Genomic DNA, 15,532 nt, shown 5'->3' with positions numbered 1-15,532 from the left:
CGATTCAGCTGTTCGTATCAAATAAATAAAAAGCAAAAAAAGCAAAATAGAAAAAATAAGCCCAGAAAAATAAAAATAGAGGAGATAGTCTTTTGGCTTTCCGGAGGAAATGAGAATTGCAGCCATCATGCTGTGCCGGGCGGCGAGACGACGACGCGGTAATATGAGAACAGGCCAAGTGGAAGCCCAGCGGGGGGGTTAGAGCGGCATCAATAGCCCGGCCGGCCTAGCAAAAACACCGCACAACCAGACCAGCATATAGAGAGAGCTCGAGCAAAATATAATATAAAAGACTTGCTGGCTCTATAGTATATAGTAGACGGACAGTATCAAAACACACTATAGATGGATAGCGAAAACAGGATAGCTCTTGCCGGACTGTATATATATATCTATACATGGCCGGCAGCAGCAGCAGCCCAGCAAAGCGAATCCGACTTGAGCCAGGGAAACTATGTTGTGTATAGAAGCCCAGCGCGAGAGATGATGGGCGAAAAAAGGAGGAAAGAAAGACTGCTGGACAAGAGAGAAGAAGAAGAAGAAGAAGAAGAAAAATCAGTCGAGCGAATGAGAGCGCTTGGTGGCACTCTGCTGGGTCTTGTTTGCTGTACATATAGAGAGACTAGAGAGAGAGAGAGAGATATACAGTCCCGACCGACTGGCCGCCCGTCGCTGCCCGCGCTATTCTTTTCTCTTTCTCCTACTGCGCTTGACGGGCAAATGGCCGGCCCTATTTTTTTTTTTCTTTTTATTTTGGGGGGAAACGATGACAGAGCGACGACCGTATCCCGGACTGGGAGAGAGAGGCGCTCGATGAGGGATCGTTTGCAATCCATCAGCTGTGTGAGCGCCTGACTGGATGCCGACCCGATATTTTATAAACGGCGGAATCAGCGTGAGCGGGCCCCGCTCGCCCTCAGACTCGGCCAACGGCAAGAAGTAAAAGAAGAAGAAGAAGAAGAAGAAAGAAAAAAGAAACAGCAGCACAAGGCCATCCTGTATGCGCCTGGCGTCAAAGCTAAAAAGGCCTCATAAAGAAAGCTGCAGCTCCTATATAGGAGCAGCAGCACACAACTTTTTGGAATAAGGCCGGTGGACGCCAGCCGACTATCTTTTCTTTTTTATTTTTTTATTTTTTGCGAGCACGTCTAGCAGTAATACGCCATAGAGAATGATTAGGATGTGAACGGCGTCTATAGCCTAGCTCCTGGGCCAATATCATATAGATATATACTTTGTAGGCTAGAGACGGGCCGAGGCCCCAGCACAACCGTCCACCAATAAATATTACAATTTACCGCGCCCATACCGGCACCTAGATATAGACGCTGTTATATATACAGCGATCTATTTATCTTTGGCCATATCATATAATTCTGAACGCTCATTGATAGATATACTACACACAGTTAAACGCAGTATACGTAGCCACTAGTTGTGCTGGAGATCTCTAATCAAATGAGAGTTGGAAATCTTGTAAGGGAAGGCCCGATGCAAGTTTGGGGCGACGTTATTATTCACGCTACTTCATCTTAACTGGGTTATAAGCAGAGAAGAGCCACAGTGGAACGCGATTAAACCCTGCGAGCATCAAGATCTGTGACCCAAGTCTAAGCAAGTGAACCTGGGGCCTTTACAACAGATGTTTCCCCGGGATCCATCCAAGGCATTAAAGGGGAGGGAGTCGGGGCTGCCTATATTATACACTATGGAACTTGTGTGCTGGGCAGTCCGGCAGGCAGTCAGGCAGTCATCTATTGTGTTGCGCCATAAACTGTTATCAGGCTCAACATTATACATACAGCAGTCTAGTATCTCTCTCAGCGGGGAGAGAGGCGAAGCTGTCGACTCGAGACATATTAGACGGAACTTTTGGAATTTCAGCATCCAGCTTGAACATTTCGGGAAAAGGAAGGATCTAGTCGTCTAGAGGAAATGTTGTTTGCGCCAACAGCATATATAGCAGCAGCAGCACCTCAATTTGCACAAGAGCCCCTCCTCTCCAGAAAGAAGCCGCTGTTGAATAATAATATATAAAGGCTGGCTGGCCTGGCTGGCTGCTGTTGGCCGGCTTCTCTTGCTGCTGCACTCGACGATTCCATCGATCCAACACGTCGATGTATCTCTATACACACACAAAGTAAATAAGGCACATAGGGGATTTTTCTTCTCCGTCAGTTTCACACAATATCTTGAAAGAAAAAAAAAGAGAATGTCCATCTTGCCGGGGTTTTTTTTTTGGCCAGTGAATATTTCATCGGCTCTTATTTCGCTTGTCCAATCGGCAACCGGGACGGGAAAAACAGAGACACCATATCCATGTATGCATGCTGCGTGTGTGTGTATTCACGACAAAAAAGATGGCCATAACTGTATTCAGTGAACACACAAACGGACCCTATATACGCCTATATAGATAGAAATAAATAAATCTAAATGTATAGGCTGTATAGTGTAGTATAGCAGGAGCAGGAGCAGGAGCAGGAGCAGCAGGAGCAGCAGGAGCAGTAGGTCTATTCAGCAGGAGCAGTATAAGGCTATGGAGCATCATTTCCACTCGGCCGAGCGTAACTCTCTTCCATGGATTTATCACGCGGCATGCTGTGTGGCTTTAGCCGCGTTCCCAAACAGTTTCTCTCTTTTTCTTTTTCTTTTCTTTTTCTCTTTTTCTTTTTTTCTTTTCATGTCTGCCCGCGTCTTATAGTCTCTCAGATCCTAACCCTTACACACACTTTCTCTCTATTCTTTTTCTTTTCTGAGAGCTGAGAAAAATATATTTTTTCATTCTTTTTATTTTGTCATTCTCTCGTCCGTCCCTTTTGTGAGAATGGTGACAGCCAAACGGCATATCTACTTTGATACAAACCAACAACTTTGGCGTCGCAGACTCTGCTCTCCGCTGTATACTTCGCACGAAAGTGTGCTGCTGTTGGCCGGCTGCTGCTGTTGCTGGCCCGAGCTGCTTGATGATGGATGCCTCTTCTGCTTTTTTTTATTCTTGCGCTTCTGCTGCTACTGCTGCTGCTGCTGCTGTTGGTGATGAGGATAAGATTCAATTGAAACTTAATTGGAACGGGGTCGACCAGTCAATGAACGGCCACCCACTGCTGCGAGGAGTAAGTATATATACAGCACCAACACTGTGTGTGTGTGTGTGTGTGTTAAGAGTTTTTCGGACTTATTTGATGACTTAGTGTGTTGGCTATATACAGCGCCGGGCGCCACTCCGGAATTAGATGTACAGCACAGTCTGGTGTACAGCATATTATATAGCCGCGTATAGCGTATACGGATACAAAGTTAAGGGGTCGTAAAGTATAGCATCTAAACAAGTCTTGCTGGACGTAGACTCTTTATCCATCTCAAAACATTATACAGAGCTAGTATTATTCGGCTGGTGTGTAGAATCCTATGTAACCTAACCATTCTTAATTAAAGGGGGGAAAAAAAGTTTGAGATAACAAACGGCGTGCATTTTTATGTAAGGTAGTATTGCTGTGCTGCGCGCACTGCTGCGATTTGTACGTCTCGCAACACTTTACTGCTCCTTATTCCGGAAATCAAATATTCAACGGTGCGTGGGCGGAATTTGATTTGTTTTCAATGGAAGAAGAGGAGAACTCGAGACTCGTCTCTAGTGGCCATCCAGAAATAACACCTGGAATTTTATTATTAATTTCTTGTTTTTTGTGTCATTTGAATTATTTAAGGGTCGCGCCCACTCATTCAATTTCACGCGTGGGTGGCGCGAGCTCTTAGACTTCAAAGGGATCAAATGAGCTGCCATCAGGTAGACTATAATCTGACAGGTAGCAGAGTGCGTCATCTCGAATCTCTAAAAACCGGAAGCGGCCGAAACGACATTAATATCCGACTTAGTACAGTTATTTATAAATAATAATAAATTTCTTGAAAGTAAAAAAAATGATTTTGATCGCTTTAATCCTTATATCAGGAATTGAATAAAAGCTACAAGGAAAGTCACTCTCCAGGATCTATCGAATAATATTTGCAAACCCCGTTGAATGAATTAAATCGAATTCAGGACCATAATAAGGCAGTATATTTCATCGGCGTCATAGATTTTGATGTTGCGAGAAAGGAATATTATATATATATATAAATTTGTATTATTAGCTACAAGTCATCGTTTGGTTGACCAGTGGCGCTGATGGGCATTTGGATGACAGTCGGCGATCCTTCCTGTCTGGGACAGTTATTCAAATTGTCATCTGGAAGTCGGCCGGCATGTCTAGATGACGACGACGCCAACGACGACTCCATTTTATTCTGTTGAATGCCCCCGCTGCTGCTGCCGTCGTGGGAGATGCTGGGATGAAACCTTATTGAGCAGTGCGGGTGGTCGGAAGTTTGGTATTGAGCGGTCATAAGGCTGCCCGAAGAAAGAACGCAGCGACGGGGCCCGCGGAATTCGAATAAGCGCTCGCCATTCATATCGCCACAGAGTCCTTGCAATTGGCCGCCCAAACTTTCTCGGCCCTTTTGCCAAATGTACCAAACAATTTAATGAGTTAGACAGCAGCATCAGTGCAGCCATACATATATTTTGCTGGCCTTTTGTCCGGCAGTATATAGCATCAGTAAGCCCAGCTATAGTTTTATTGTCATTCTCTCTCTCATATAAGTTGGCCTCCGCGTGCTAATCATATCAAAATATTCTCGACTGAGAATATATGATGAATGACAAACTACAAATCCATCCCCAAAGTGACTTTCATACTATGATGTGCGTAGTTTATATATAAATATAGGGCAATGGCGTCTTATATCTTGCGGTAGCAGCCGCCGCTTCGATCCTATTTCTATTCCTTCTTCTATATCTCGCGGCGTCTCAGATCTATACTATATAGGTTAGACGTTTGATAGTGTGTAACTGTGTACGGAGTATTATATGGCTGAACTGCGTTCGGGGAACAGCATTGACACAGTTGGACGTCGTCTAAATGTACATCGACCGAGCGAGCGAGCGACCCCCCGCTACCGCTTTTTCGTTTAACTGCCCTGTCTTGTAATATGTTTTGTGCTGTACTGCTGTGTGTGTGCCAAATCGGTTTTCTTGTTCATGTTTCGTCTAGAGCCGTTTCTCCCGTTTCTGGGTTAAACGGGTTATCTGAACGAACGGATGTTCTCGGCTATATGGGACGGCATCGTTTTTCCTTATTAGACACAAAATGTAAACGGTTATGGCCTTATGGGCTACTTTCTCGTTGAGATGGACGAATTTTGTGCCAATTTAGTTGAAAGCCACTACGAGGCCATGTTTTGTCTTGAGTGGAATAATAATACAGTGTGTCACGGGGATGGCCGATGGCGATATAACCATCAAAGTTCTTTTTGGCTGGTTCTTATAATTGATGGAAATGGATAGATGAATTGCGTACGTACTTTGATAATGATTTCATCTGCGGAATGGATGTCCAACAAGAGTCCATTGAGGGGCAGTTCGAGTTGGAGTGTGTCCTCTCTCTTGTTGTGTCCGTCTCCCACCAATCGGGCGTAGAGCAAGTCGCCGTGACACGAACTCAGCGTGAAACCGCCGGGGCTGGGGTTGCGTGATCGGCTGTTGTTGGCTGCTGTTGCTGAGGGTTTCTGCGCCAGAGGAATTGGCACTCGGTTGACGATTAATGTTTTGTTGGCCAAGTCGATTTCGATGGCGTCGTCAGACACCATCAGTCGGAGGACCTGTTGATTAAAGATCTATCGTATTAACAGACTAATAAATTACTTAACAGAAACTTAACAGAAACACCAGACCATTTTAAAAGAAAAGACGATTATTAAATTCTTGTGATTATAAATGGGATTGAGATTAATTTATGACGGGTAGTCGTGAAAATTTAAAAACTATTTCAATATTCATATACGAATTAAATCTGAATTATTTGAGATAAATTACGAGAGTTAATTCAGTTTGATCTGTTGGGTGTTTTAACTGCTGTTTGACGTACGTACTGTATAATGCCGGTGCTCAAAAGACTTGATGAAGAGCGACCTTTTACCATAATCACTACTCACTTGACATTTCCAAAAATGGAAAGACCGAATGACTTTTGTTACTTTTCTATTTCAAATAAATCATGTTAAATCACGTTGAAGTGAGTGTGACGAGGGAATAAGCAATCAGTTGATATAGTCCTACCTGATTTTTGGCGTTAGATCCGCGATCGAGGAGGATCACGGCTTTGTCGTCGGGACCTGTGGCGGCCACGGCCATGTATTGGCACCCGTCAACGAAACGAGGCTCGTAAACGACGCCGTCGAACGTGGTTATCTCGGCCGCGCCAATCCGGCACTCGCCTAAAATCAAAATCACAGCGTCAGGAGTTGAGCATCGACACCAGCACACCGCTACTATCATTCGGCATATCAGACATAGTATGCAATATCGCCAGGAAATGTGCGTTCGGGGTATCCGTGAACAAAAAAAGACAAAATAGACAATTGAAACGGCGAATTGAAATGTGACAGCTGCTGTTCAATCTCCCTTGGAAACCCAAACCCAAAAAGTGATGGGTTTTATTAAATTTTCTTTCATTTTTTTTGTTATGTTGAAGGGGGCTTGTTATTGACATTGTGATTTAAATCTCTACCCGTGTAGCGTGTGCGAAGGGCTTCCATGGGGAAATCGCGGGCGCCCGTCGACGTGCTGTAAATGTCATCGCCCCATTGCCATTTCCATCGCACGGCCAGGTGATCGCCTTTCCCGCTGCGCTGTTTGTTTGGCTCCCGAATTTCCGGCGGTTGCTCCTGCTCCTGCCCACTGGCAACGTTGAATAAAAGACGTCCTATCTTTTCTCCGTAAAATATAAAAAATAAGCAAACAAGGAATATAAAAAAAAGGTGGAAATGAATCCGCCGAAAAACAAAAGAAACAAAAGACAAAAAAGAGAATAGGACGTAAAACGGGTCCATGTATATCTCTGCAGACGAGACGAGATAGAGAAACTCTACGGATAAAACGGCCTATCTATTATTCAAAAGCATCGGTCGGTTGATTTCCGAGATGGCAAGCGGGGCTTTTGCGCGCTTTCGGAATATGAGAGCGGCAGAGAAGGGCGCTCAGCTGACACACGAGCATGTTAATGCATAAAACGTGAAAAGTGGCTGGCGAAAAAAAAATAAGACAAAAAGGAATAAGAAGGAGGACCCCCAGCACACATGCACAGAGAAAAAGGGTTGGCTGCGTGTGAGAGAGAGAGAAGAGTAAGAGCCTGGGAAGAAGAAGGAGAGAGAAGGAGAGACAACTGGTAGACAAGCGAAACGAAGATCAATATTTTGTCGGGAGTCGAGCGGGAGAGAGAAGAATCTCCACCAACGCCAGGCAGGCAGCAGCGCGGTCGGGCGGCGAGAAAAGATAAAAATAAAACGAGAGAGGAGAGACCGGTCGTTTGGCTTGGACACAGCAACAGCAACAACAGGAGAAGGGGAATGAAAATTGATAGATTGTGTGTCGAGAGTTCAAAGTTGTGTGTACAGTACTTGCTTGGATAATTCCGGCCAGACTGAGGAGAGTTGCTGAGGAGCTGGAGCAGGAGCAGCTGCACTCCAAGCAATCGGCTTGGCTCCTCGTCGTCCCTCGGCTGGTATTTCGATGACAATGAAATCGACTGGATCGCTGCTGCTCCTGCTGCTGCTGAGGCTTGTCGATTTCTCAGTTGTCACTCGTCGTGGATTCTGGCCGTCCATCGCTGATCCCCTCGCTCCTTGACTTTCACCTCCTGCCAAAGAGATGAGCGACTCCGTTTCAACAACAACAACAACACGCAACAACACACATCTACAGTTTCCGACCTCCCCCCCCCCCCCCACTCGGCGTATTATAAGTAGGACTATGTGTGCGGTGGTGAGAGCACTAAACAAGACAGACTCTTCCCCTCTATTCAAACCGCACATATTCCAGAACAATATAAGCTCCGACATTACCATAAATCTGTCTGAAAACGTAGAAACTTCTTTTTTCTTTTTCCTAACTTTATAACCCAGCAGCTGGTTGGTTACCAATTGAGCATTAGAGACGGAATAAAGAACGTCACATCAATGCCAAACAGAAAGATGAAAAATTGAGAAATTGCCGAGGAAAAGTCTAAAACAAAAAAAGGGGCGGGGGGATAAAAATTCGATGCATTTTGATATTGACGTACCGACGAGAGTTGGCGCTGCTGGGAGCAAATCGCTAGTCCCGGATTTCATAATCCACTCCATCGGTTTTCCGGCCTTATCTTCACGGCAATGCAAAAGGGCGAAAATATAAAAAAGGAAAAAGAAAAGAAAAAAGAAAGAAAAAGAAAATGCGATTAGCCCCACTATATGTGGAGTGTGCTGCGGAGAAGATGCGGAGATGACGAGAGATCCAGCGGAGCGTAAAGAAAGTATGAAGGACGTGAAGTGAAGTATATGGCGAGGGATATGTACTATGTCGACTATATACGACTAGAACTTTCTTATAGTAAGTCTATATTCTCCTTCTATATTATACCCAGTTGGACGGAAAATTGGAAAACGCTCGGGTGGATTGACTTGCGCCACGAGAACTGTTGCCAACCGATCGCCATATTTTCATTTGGCAGCCAAGAGAAACTGACGGCCGACAAGAGCTTCTCCCAGTCCGGATGACCGCCGCCACCACCAACGCCCACGTCGCCGCCCAGCAGATTCTTCCACTCGAACATCTCGACCTGCTGATAGGCAAACATCCGTTAGACTTCCGTCGTCCACTACTTACACGGACCGCAACAACCGGTCCAGCTGTCTGGCACTTTTTTGCTGGCCGGCTGATAGACAGGTCCAACCCAATAACTCACCTGAGATGATCCAGACTCGGTGCAGACGCCTAGACAATGACTTTTGTGGAGTAATATAAATTCTTGGGTTTCATCGGAGCTCTCGGCGGACCATTTGACATCGATCCGCTGGACGGGCAGCTCCGTCAATTGGGCCTTGAGGCGGCCGGGCAGCGAGGCCAACAGAAGAATGTTGGAGCTCGACGCGACGCCACCGACGCCGCCGCTACTTGGCTGGATTGCCATAGACGAATCGATTTCAAGCGCCAACCTTTTCCATCCACACACACAAATACAAATAAAAACAAACGAAAAAAAGCCAATCAATAACAATGTTCTCTGCCCGAGGACTTCAACTCATTCAGGATCTAACCGGAATTGAATTTCCATCCGCACGCCGCACACACATGCAGGCAGCACGCGATATATTGAAATACATTTCCCCCACTCACGTTGGATTCAGGTGACTGTCGACAATCATCGGCCTGCGGCTGTACTGGAGTGTTCCGTTGAGACTGGCAGCGATCTGACCTTTGACCTGGATCTCGGCGACGAGGCCCATGGAATTAGCCCACCTGATCTCGACGTTGACAAGTGGCAGGAGCCGGAGCCACTCGACATTCCAGCTCGACGCCGACGACTCTAGATAGCCTATTAGAGACACACAAACATGTCATGTGTTAGACGCGCATCTCGTATTTATGTTGACGTTTGAGGACCAGTGGGTGGGGTGACTATAATCTTTTGTTAAATAATCTATAATGGGGAATACATTCAAACAGGGGGGAAAGAAGATGAGAAAGTGGATGGAAGATATAAGACCTCGGATGCTTTTAGCGGCGCCATCGAAAGACCAAAACTTTTCAATGGATTCCATCAACGTCCAATGGAGGAAACCTTCACCCAGATCGCCCGAAGGGTAGCTGACGTTGAGCCGGTGGAGGAGAGCGTCGATCGAGTCCGGCGTCGTCCGGCGTGGCTGGCCAGCGCTGCTGCTGCACTCGCCGCCGTCGTCGTGCTGGGCGAGGACGTGGGCGAGTATTGATTCCATGTGATGACCGTGGATCTCGAATTCCAGAAAATCAAAGTCAATGGCGCCCAAGTTGAAGTTGAGTCGACCGTAGATCTCCTTGGGGAAGACGGAGGCCTTGTTAGCGAACGTTTCCAGGCGGAGGTAGCTGGCCAGCAGGCGGCGCCTCTTCTCGTACGACCAGATGTAATTAGCCGAGCGCCCCCGGGTCACTGGCTTTGTCAACCTGAGCACCTGCTTGGCCCTCAGTGATCTATGCAAATATAGAGAGATAACCGCGTCACAGAATCAACAAGAAGCTTCGATATTTACAATCGAAACATTTTGGGTTATTTTGGTTATTTTTACAATTTCTGCAGGAATCGCGACGGAGTGCGCAGCGAGGCCAACGTGTCGAATGTGGTGAAGACGAAAGAAGCGACGTGACTTTGTCTCGGTTCGAACCAAGTTCTCGCCGCCACGGCCTATTTTAAATGTAAAAAGAAACTTTATATAAGTTCAAAGGCCTCTGCCGCACAACTTGCGAAATTATCCGAGTCAACAGTCGATTTCGACTCGAGTCAAAGGCTCTTTTTAACTTTGAAATGGATTACATGTGCCTATTATATACCTGCCAGACGTGAATGGGCGGAATGCTGAGCATCAGCAGAGTGAAGGCCGCCAATCGAACCTATAGGAGCGGGTGGAATAAAACGAATTTCATCAACGGCGATGAAACGATTCCATTGCGGGTGTAATAAATGACGAGGGCTCATCTTACTTGGTAATTCTCTGATGGGTTGGCGTAGACGGTATGCAAAATCTTGATGGCCACAACGTCCCCGTGATGAGCAAGTTTGTGAAGCGCCAAAACAGCTTTCGTCCGGATGGCTGGATTGGCATCAACCTTCCGTTTTTGGGGGTTGGATGGTGTTGACTTATTTTATTTTCTTACGTAGAAAAAAAATGGAAAAAAGAAAAAAAAAGACACACACACACAGACACATTCGATATCAAATCAGGAGAGCGAACATACAAGTCCCAGCCCCTGATGTCGACACTTGTGTGACGATCTGGCACCTATATATGTACGTATAGAGAAGAAAAATCCATTCGGCGTTCTCATTTCGTTTTTCGCGCGCTTCATTGCCTTGTTATATCGCCGACGTGAAGCGAAATATGGCGCCGTCTTTGACACTTGACAGCCATGAAAATGTTCCCCACCATTTTCGTAATCGAACCTAGTTCGCCCCGCCCGAGCTGCCAACTCCTTTGAAGGGGAAAAAAAGGAAATCAATGGAATAAGGTATGTCGCTTGATTTTCATAGCTTCTCCGTATCGATCGAATGATTCCAGAAAAAGAACCGAAAATCAAACAAACTATACATACATATACGCCATCAGAGCAGCACCGACAATTTCTGGGGAAAAAAGTCAAATTAAATTTTTTTTTTCCCCGGCTGAAGTTGAAGACGAATTGATTGTTCATTTCGGGATGACACGGTTTGATTCGATGGCGCGGAAGAATGGGAAGATGAGAGACCAAAAAGGCGGGGGGATCTATTCCATCACACGGATTGCGGAGTAGTATATCTGGAGCTTTTGGAGAGCCTGTCGACTGCGTCAGACTCGTCGATGCAACGCCTCTATATAGTATATAGTTCTATATACCTTTATAACTTCCGCCAAAGTCGCTAAGGGGGGCGAAGGAATAAGAAGAAGAAGAAGACTTTCTTTTCAAACTTTTGTGTTGGACTATACACTAGAGCTCGAACGATTCGTCACACAAAAGGCAGAAAATATTAATAGGCCAAATATTGCGATGGAAGTGTTCAATACTACACACAAGTGTCGTCTGCCTTCCCGCGAACTTTTCTAACTTTGATGTTAACCAAATTACTTTATAGATATACCAAGTAACCGGAGGGGACGCAAACTGGGAAAAAGGAAATCAAATCAAATTCTGTTGTAGTTATTTTGAAAAAAGAATAACCAATCGATACGGGAGAAAATCTCCCAAATGCGCATGTTCTTTTGTGTGTGTGTGTGTGTTGGTTTTTTTCTTTTTTTGGTATGTTCTTACCTTTCCCTCGATCAGGGGAATTACAACGGGTATGAGCGATGGATGGCCGAGAATGTTTAGGGCCGACAGAGCGGCGCTCCGATCGCCGGCCTCGCCCCGACTGATCTCGACGGCGATTCTTTTCACAAAGCGTCGCGGCCAAGTGTCTCTCCGCCCCGCGTCCCACGTCCTGTTCAAATACTGCGACGGGAACCGGGTCTCGGCTGATAATCGATCGGTGCAAGCCACACGGAAAAAAGATGCCAGAGAAACCATGGCCGTCTGGCGAAGGTCCGGCTCTCGTCGCACCACCTTCGAGTCCAGCAACGACTTGGCGAGGTGAAATATCGGGGAAAAGAACGAAAAATAAAATGAGATTTATCGAAGCTTGTAACTCATTGATGAAGCCGCTTGACAAATTTTCATTTTGATTTTGTTTACGGTGAAGTAATCACAGGTGATTTATAGTTACCAAGAGCTGGCCAAGGACGTGGTCGGATGGATCGCGTAGAAACATGCTGAAACCCGAGATGAGACTCATGACATCTTCATTGGTGATTTGTTCCGCTTCCATCAGCTGGACGGCGATATCTAAGGTCACGGCCGAACCCACCATGGCCATTTGTTGGAAATAAAACGACCTGTATCCGCCCCACCCAAAAACAAAATGACATAATCAACTTTTTATTGCGACTATTGATGTTGGGTGACCCATTCAGATCCACGTAACAGAATTGCGTCATCGCAATGACTACGAGACCACCACAAATTGCTCCTGCGCCCTGAGGTTTGGTCACGTCTTCCAACTTGCTTAAAGCGAGCTAAAAAAAATTCTAGTTTATTGATCGGATTCATCGAATGTACTGGATAGACCCAATTGAATAAATATCTTGAAAAATATACATAAAAGTTTGTATCCATTAATAATTTACAAAAACAAGTTTCTGATTTTTCGGTCTGTTTCTTGCGTTAGAATTTTCTATTTCTGTCATTCCCAGACCGAAAAGAATTTAGCGCAAACTGGAAATGGGAAGATGTCTAAGAATTTTGTGAATGTCTCTCTCGACTCTCGAGTGAAGGGAAGGAAAATTATGTCGAGGAAATCGTAGTGTATAGGACGTACTAATTGCATAAGGTGCCACATGCAGAGAGCCTTGGCGTGTCATCACGCGCTGCCTTCAGATAATAACGCGGCCCAAATTGCAAATGAAAAGGATGGCGACGGGCAAACAAGAAAACCAGAGACAGATTTCTTTGTAATTATCTTGGCTAATAAAGTCGCTTCTCGGAAAGAAAGTTTTGATCTTCCTCACTGAGATGAGGCACAAATATTCGGGGTTTTCTATCAAGTTGCATATCTCTTATTATATACAACTCGACTGCAGTCTAGACTTTGCAGTCTAAATGATAAAACTAATGGTTTCTATTTATGTGAAAATATGCGCATATTTGCTTTGAACTTTAAGTAATCTTTTGCTGGCTCCCAGTACGTTAAACTGTTAACATAATAATAAGGAAAGACTTGATTATATAGCCCTACCGTACCATTGCTGAGGTGTAAGCTGACGTCGAGCTTCTTTTGTGAGCGATTCCAACTGGAGCCGACTCAAGGATCGAAAGCGATTGAACAGCTAAAGGACAATAGAAATCGACCATTATTTTAACAGCGTACAAAAGTTTAAGCTATCTATATAGATTTAGGCACCCGTATCCTCAAATTCGATCCTTTGCGCTTGACCAACTCCATTGGTCGGAAGGTGATGGAGCGTAACTCCTTGATATCTTCGAGAAAATCGCTTATCACTTTGCCGTCGTCCAGCAACGCCAAATCCGATTCCGGCTCGCGAAAAACGTAAGCCAGCGATTGTTGTTCGTACCGGGTCCCGTCAGCAGCAGCACCTTCTCGCCGATGCAACAGTTCGACAGCAGCAGCGGCCGGCCCTTCTTCGCCCGGCCTGGCTTTATTTTCCTCCTTTGCGGTCAGTGTCACCCGTTGTGTGATGCTCATTCTTCCGGACGCGGATGGGCGATGTTTGGCGCCCCAGGGCTGCCCAATCCAATCTTCTCTCACTTCCACATTCAAAATGTCCAGCTTCCTCTTCGTCAAGTCTCCACAGAGCTTAACCCTTTCAACTAACGATCGCTAGACAGTATAAAGAAAAGCGAAAAGCAAAGTCTTTTTTAAAATAAAACGAATTTAAAAAAAAAAAACAAAAATAAAAGGAAAATCAAAAACGCGTCCTATGATGAATATATGAAACATGAGGATGATATGCTCTTATATTGTCGACGGACGTCTTCTTACTGATTGGGCGTTTTCGCAGATGGCCGTTCCGGGTCGACATCTCCATCCAGCTGGAGACAAGATATTGTACATGGACAACTGCGTACAGTTATCGAAATCTCTCGTCTTGTACAGCTGATATCTGCTGCTGGATGTCGGATGACAGAGATATTTGTCAGCGGGTTTGGTTCCCGCTTTACCATCGTCCTCCAGTGCATACCACTCGTAAACGTTGGCACATCGGCCAGTCACCTCTTCCTGGAATCAAAGTCACAAGGGAAAACACTCGAAAGCTTTGATTCACGGTTCTATATACTGTATACATATATATTGATTTAATGGTCGCAACTTTATGTAGCGTACTTCCATGGAACTGTAGGTTTTGCTGCTGGTGAGGCGGCCGTCTTTCGGTTCCGGCTCCGGATATCTCAAGCTGAAAATACTGGCCATTCCCTTGTGGACACCGACCGCCCAGTGGCTGACATTTGAACGCACAGGATAACCCAACGATTGCACCTAATTATAAGCCAATATATGGCAAGACGATGTAATGAATTCGAAATGACTAGCATTCCAATCATGTTGAAATGAAAATGACCAGCCAGCCACAGAGGAAACTATATGACGTCAAAGCTGCGTCAAAGCCAATATAAGCTGTAGTACATTTGTTTTTTATTACTACATACTTTATATAAGTTTTATTATTTATTACATACGTTATATAAGATCTATTGGTCTCTCTACTCACGGTATTATTTTGCAAAACGACTTGGAATTCCGTCTCCAGGTGGCGTAAAGTCGATCCCGACCATTCTTCGTTTTCAGATGTAGTCAAGTTTGAATCATTTAACTATAAATAAAAGGGATCATAGTGAGTGATTTGCCAACTGCTTAACATGTTAGTCTATTTTATGGTAAAAAAATAGGAAAGTTTTCCTGTATTTCTATAAAACGTACTTTAAAGATCAGCAGTTCAGTGTTGATTACGCGAACGCTCAGTTGACTTTTCATTCGCAGGGTGCTTACAGTCGGTGATCCGATGGCTATACTGGCTGAATAGTCGTACAGGTAAACGTGATTTGGATCCCAACAGCCACATCGTGCTGCATCTTTATTTTTTTTACAACAGCAAAGAAACAAACCGATCAATCAAACCGTTCACACAAATTGCAGACACAGTAAACCAAAGAGCTTAACAAAACGAAATGAATTCTGCTGTGTTATTACAGGAGATAATGACGAAGACAGAGACGACTAAGCCGGTCCTATTCATCACTGACAGTTCGAGATCAACTGGTGCGTTTTTCGTTCAGTTGGGTGCCTTGAAGACTAGGCCATTGAACTACTTGGATGTTGTTTTTTTTTTTTTTATCGCC

The 15,532-nt window shown here is 45.0% G+C and overlaps 1 protein-coding gene across 2 annotated transcripts; it reads right to left on the bottom strand.

Moving 5' to 3' along the window:
- Positions 1-4,040: 4,040 nt before the first annotated feature.
- LOC124201013 lies at positions 4,041-15,503 on the bottom strand. 2 transcript variants are annotated; one of them, XM_046597454.1, is made up of 22 exons: positions 15,384-15,503; positions 15,114-15,265; positions 14,905-15,006; positions 14,520-14,672; positions 14,178-14,414; positions 13,578-14,015; positions 13,418-13,503; positions 12,345-12,513; positions 11,894-12,202; positions 10,592-10,717; positions 10,442-10,501; positions 10,180-10,295; positions 9,624-10,084; positions 9,254-9,452; positions 8,823-9,072; positions 8,498-8,699; positions 8,163-8,240; positions 7,501-7,739; positions 6,612-6,810; positions 6,161-6,318; positions 5,407-5,703; positions 4,041-4,500 (listed from the first exon to the last, which is right to left on the bottom strand). In XM_046597454.1, the coding sequence occupies exons 1-22, from the start codon at positions 15,427-15,429 to the stop codon at positions 4,138-4,140; spliced, it is 4,440 nt and encodes a 1,479-aa protein (XP_046453410.1). In that variant the 5' UTR covers positions 15,430-15,503; the 3' UTR covers positions 4,041-4,137. The 2 variants fall into 2 exon arrangements, with proteins under 2 accessions (XP_046453410.1, XP_046453418.1); XM_046597462.1 differs by having other exon boundaries at positions 8,498-8,696.
- Positions 15,504-15,532: the final 29 nt, after the last annotated feature.

The sequence above is a fragment of the Daphnia pulex genome, chromosome 2 (assembly GCF_021134715.1).
Source record: "Daphnia pulex isolate KAP4 chromosome 2, ASM2113471v1".
Lineage (NCBI taxonomy): Eukaryota > Metazoa > Arthropoda > Branchiopoda > Diplostraca > Daphniidae > Daphnia > Daphnia pulex.
This window is presented reverse-complemented; position numbering and strand designations above follow the sequence as displayed.

Coding starts and splice junctions, on each gene's coding strand:
- LOC124201013 (XM_046597454.1), bottom strand. CDS start 15,429: ATGAATAGGACCGGCTTAGTCGTCTCTGTCTTCGTCATTATCTCCT. Junction 14,415..14,519: donor AAACCTACAGTTCCATGGAA/GTACGCTACATA, acceptor CTTTGATTCCAG/GAAGAGGTGACTGGCCGATG. Junction 5,704..6,160: donor GATCTAACGCCAAAAATCAG/GTAGGACTATAT, acceptor TTTAATCAACAG/GTCCTCCGACTGATGGTGTC.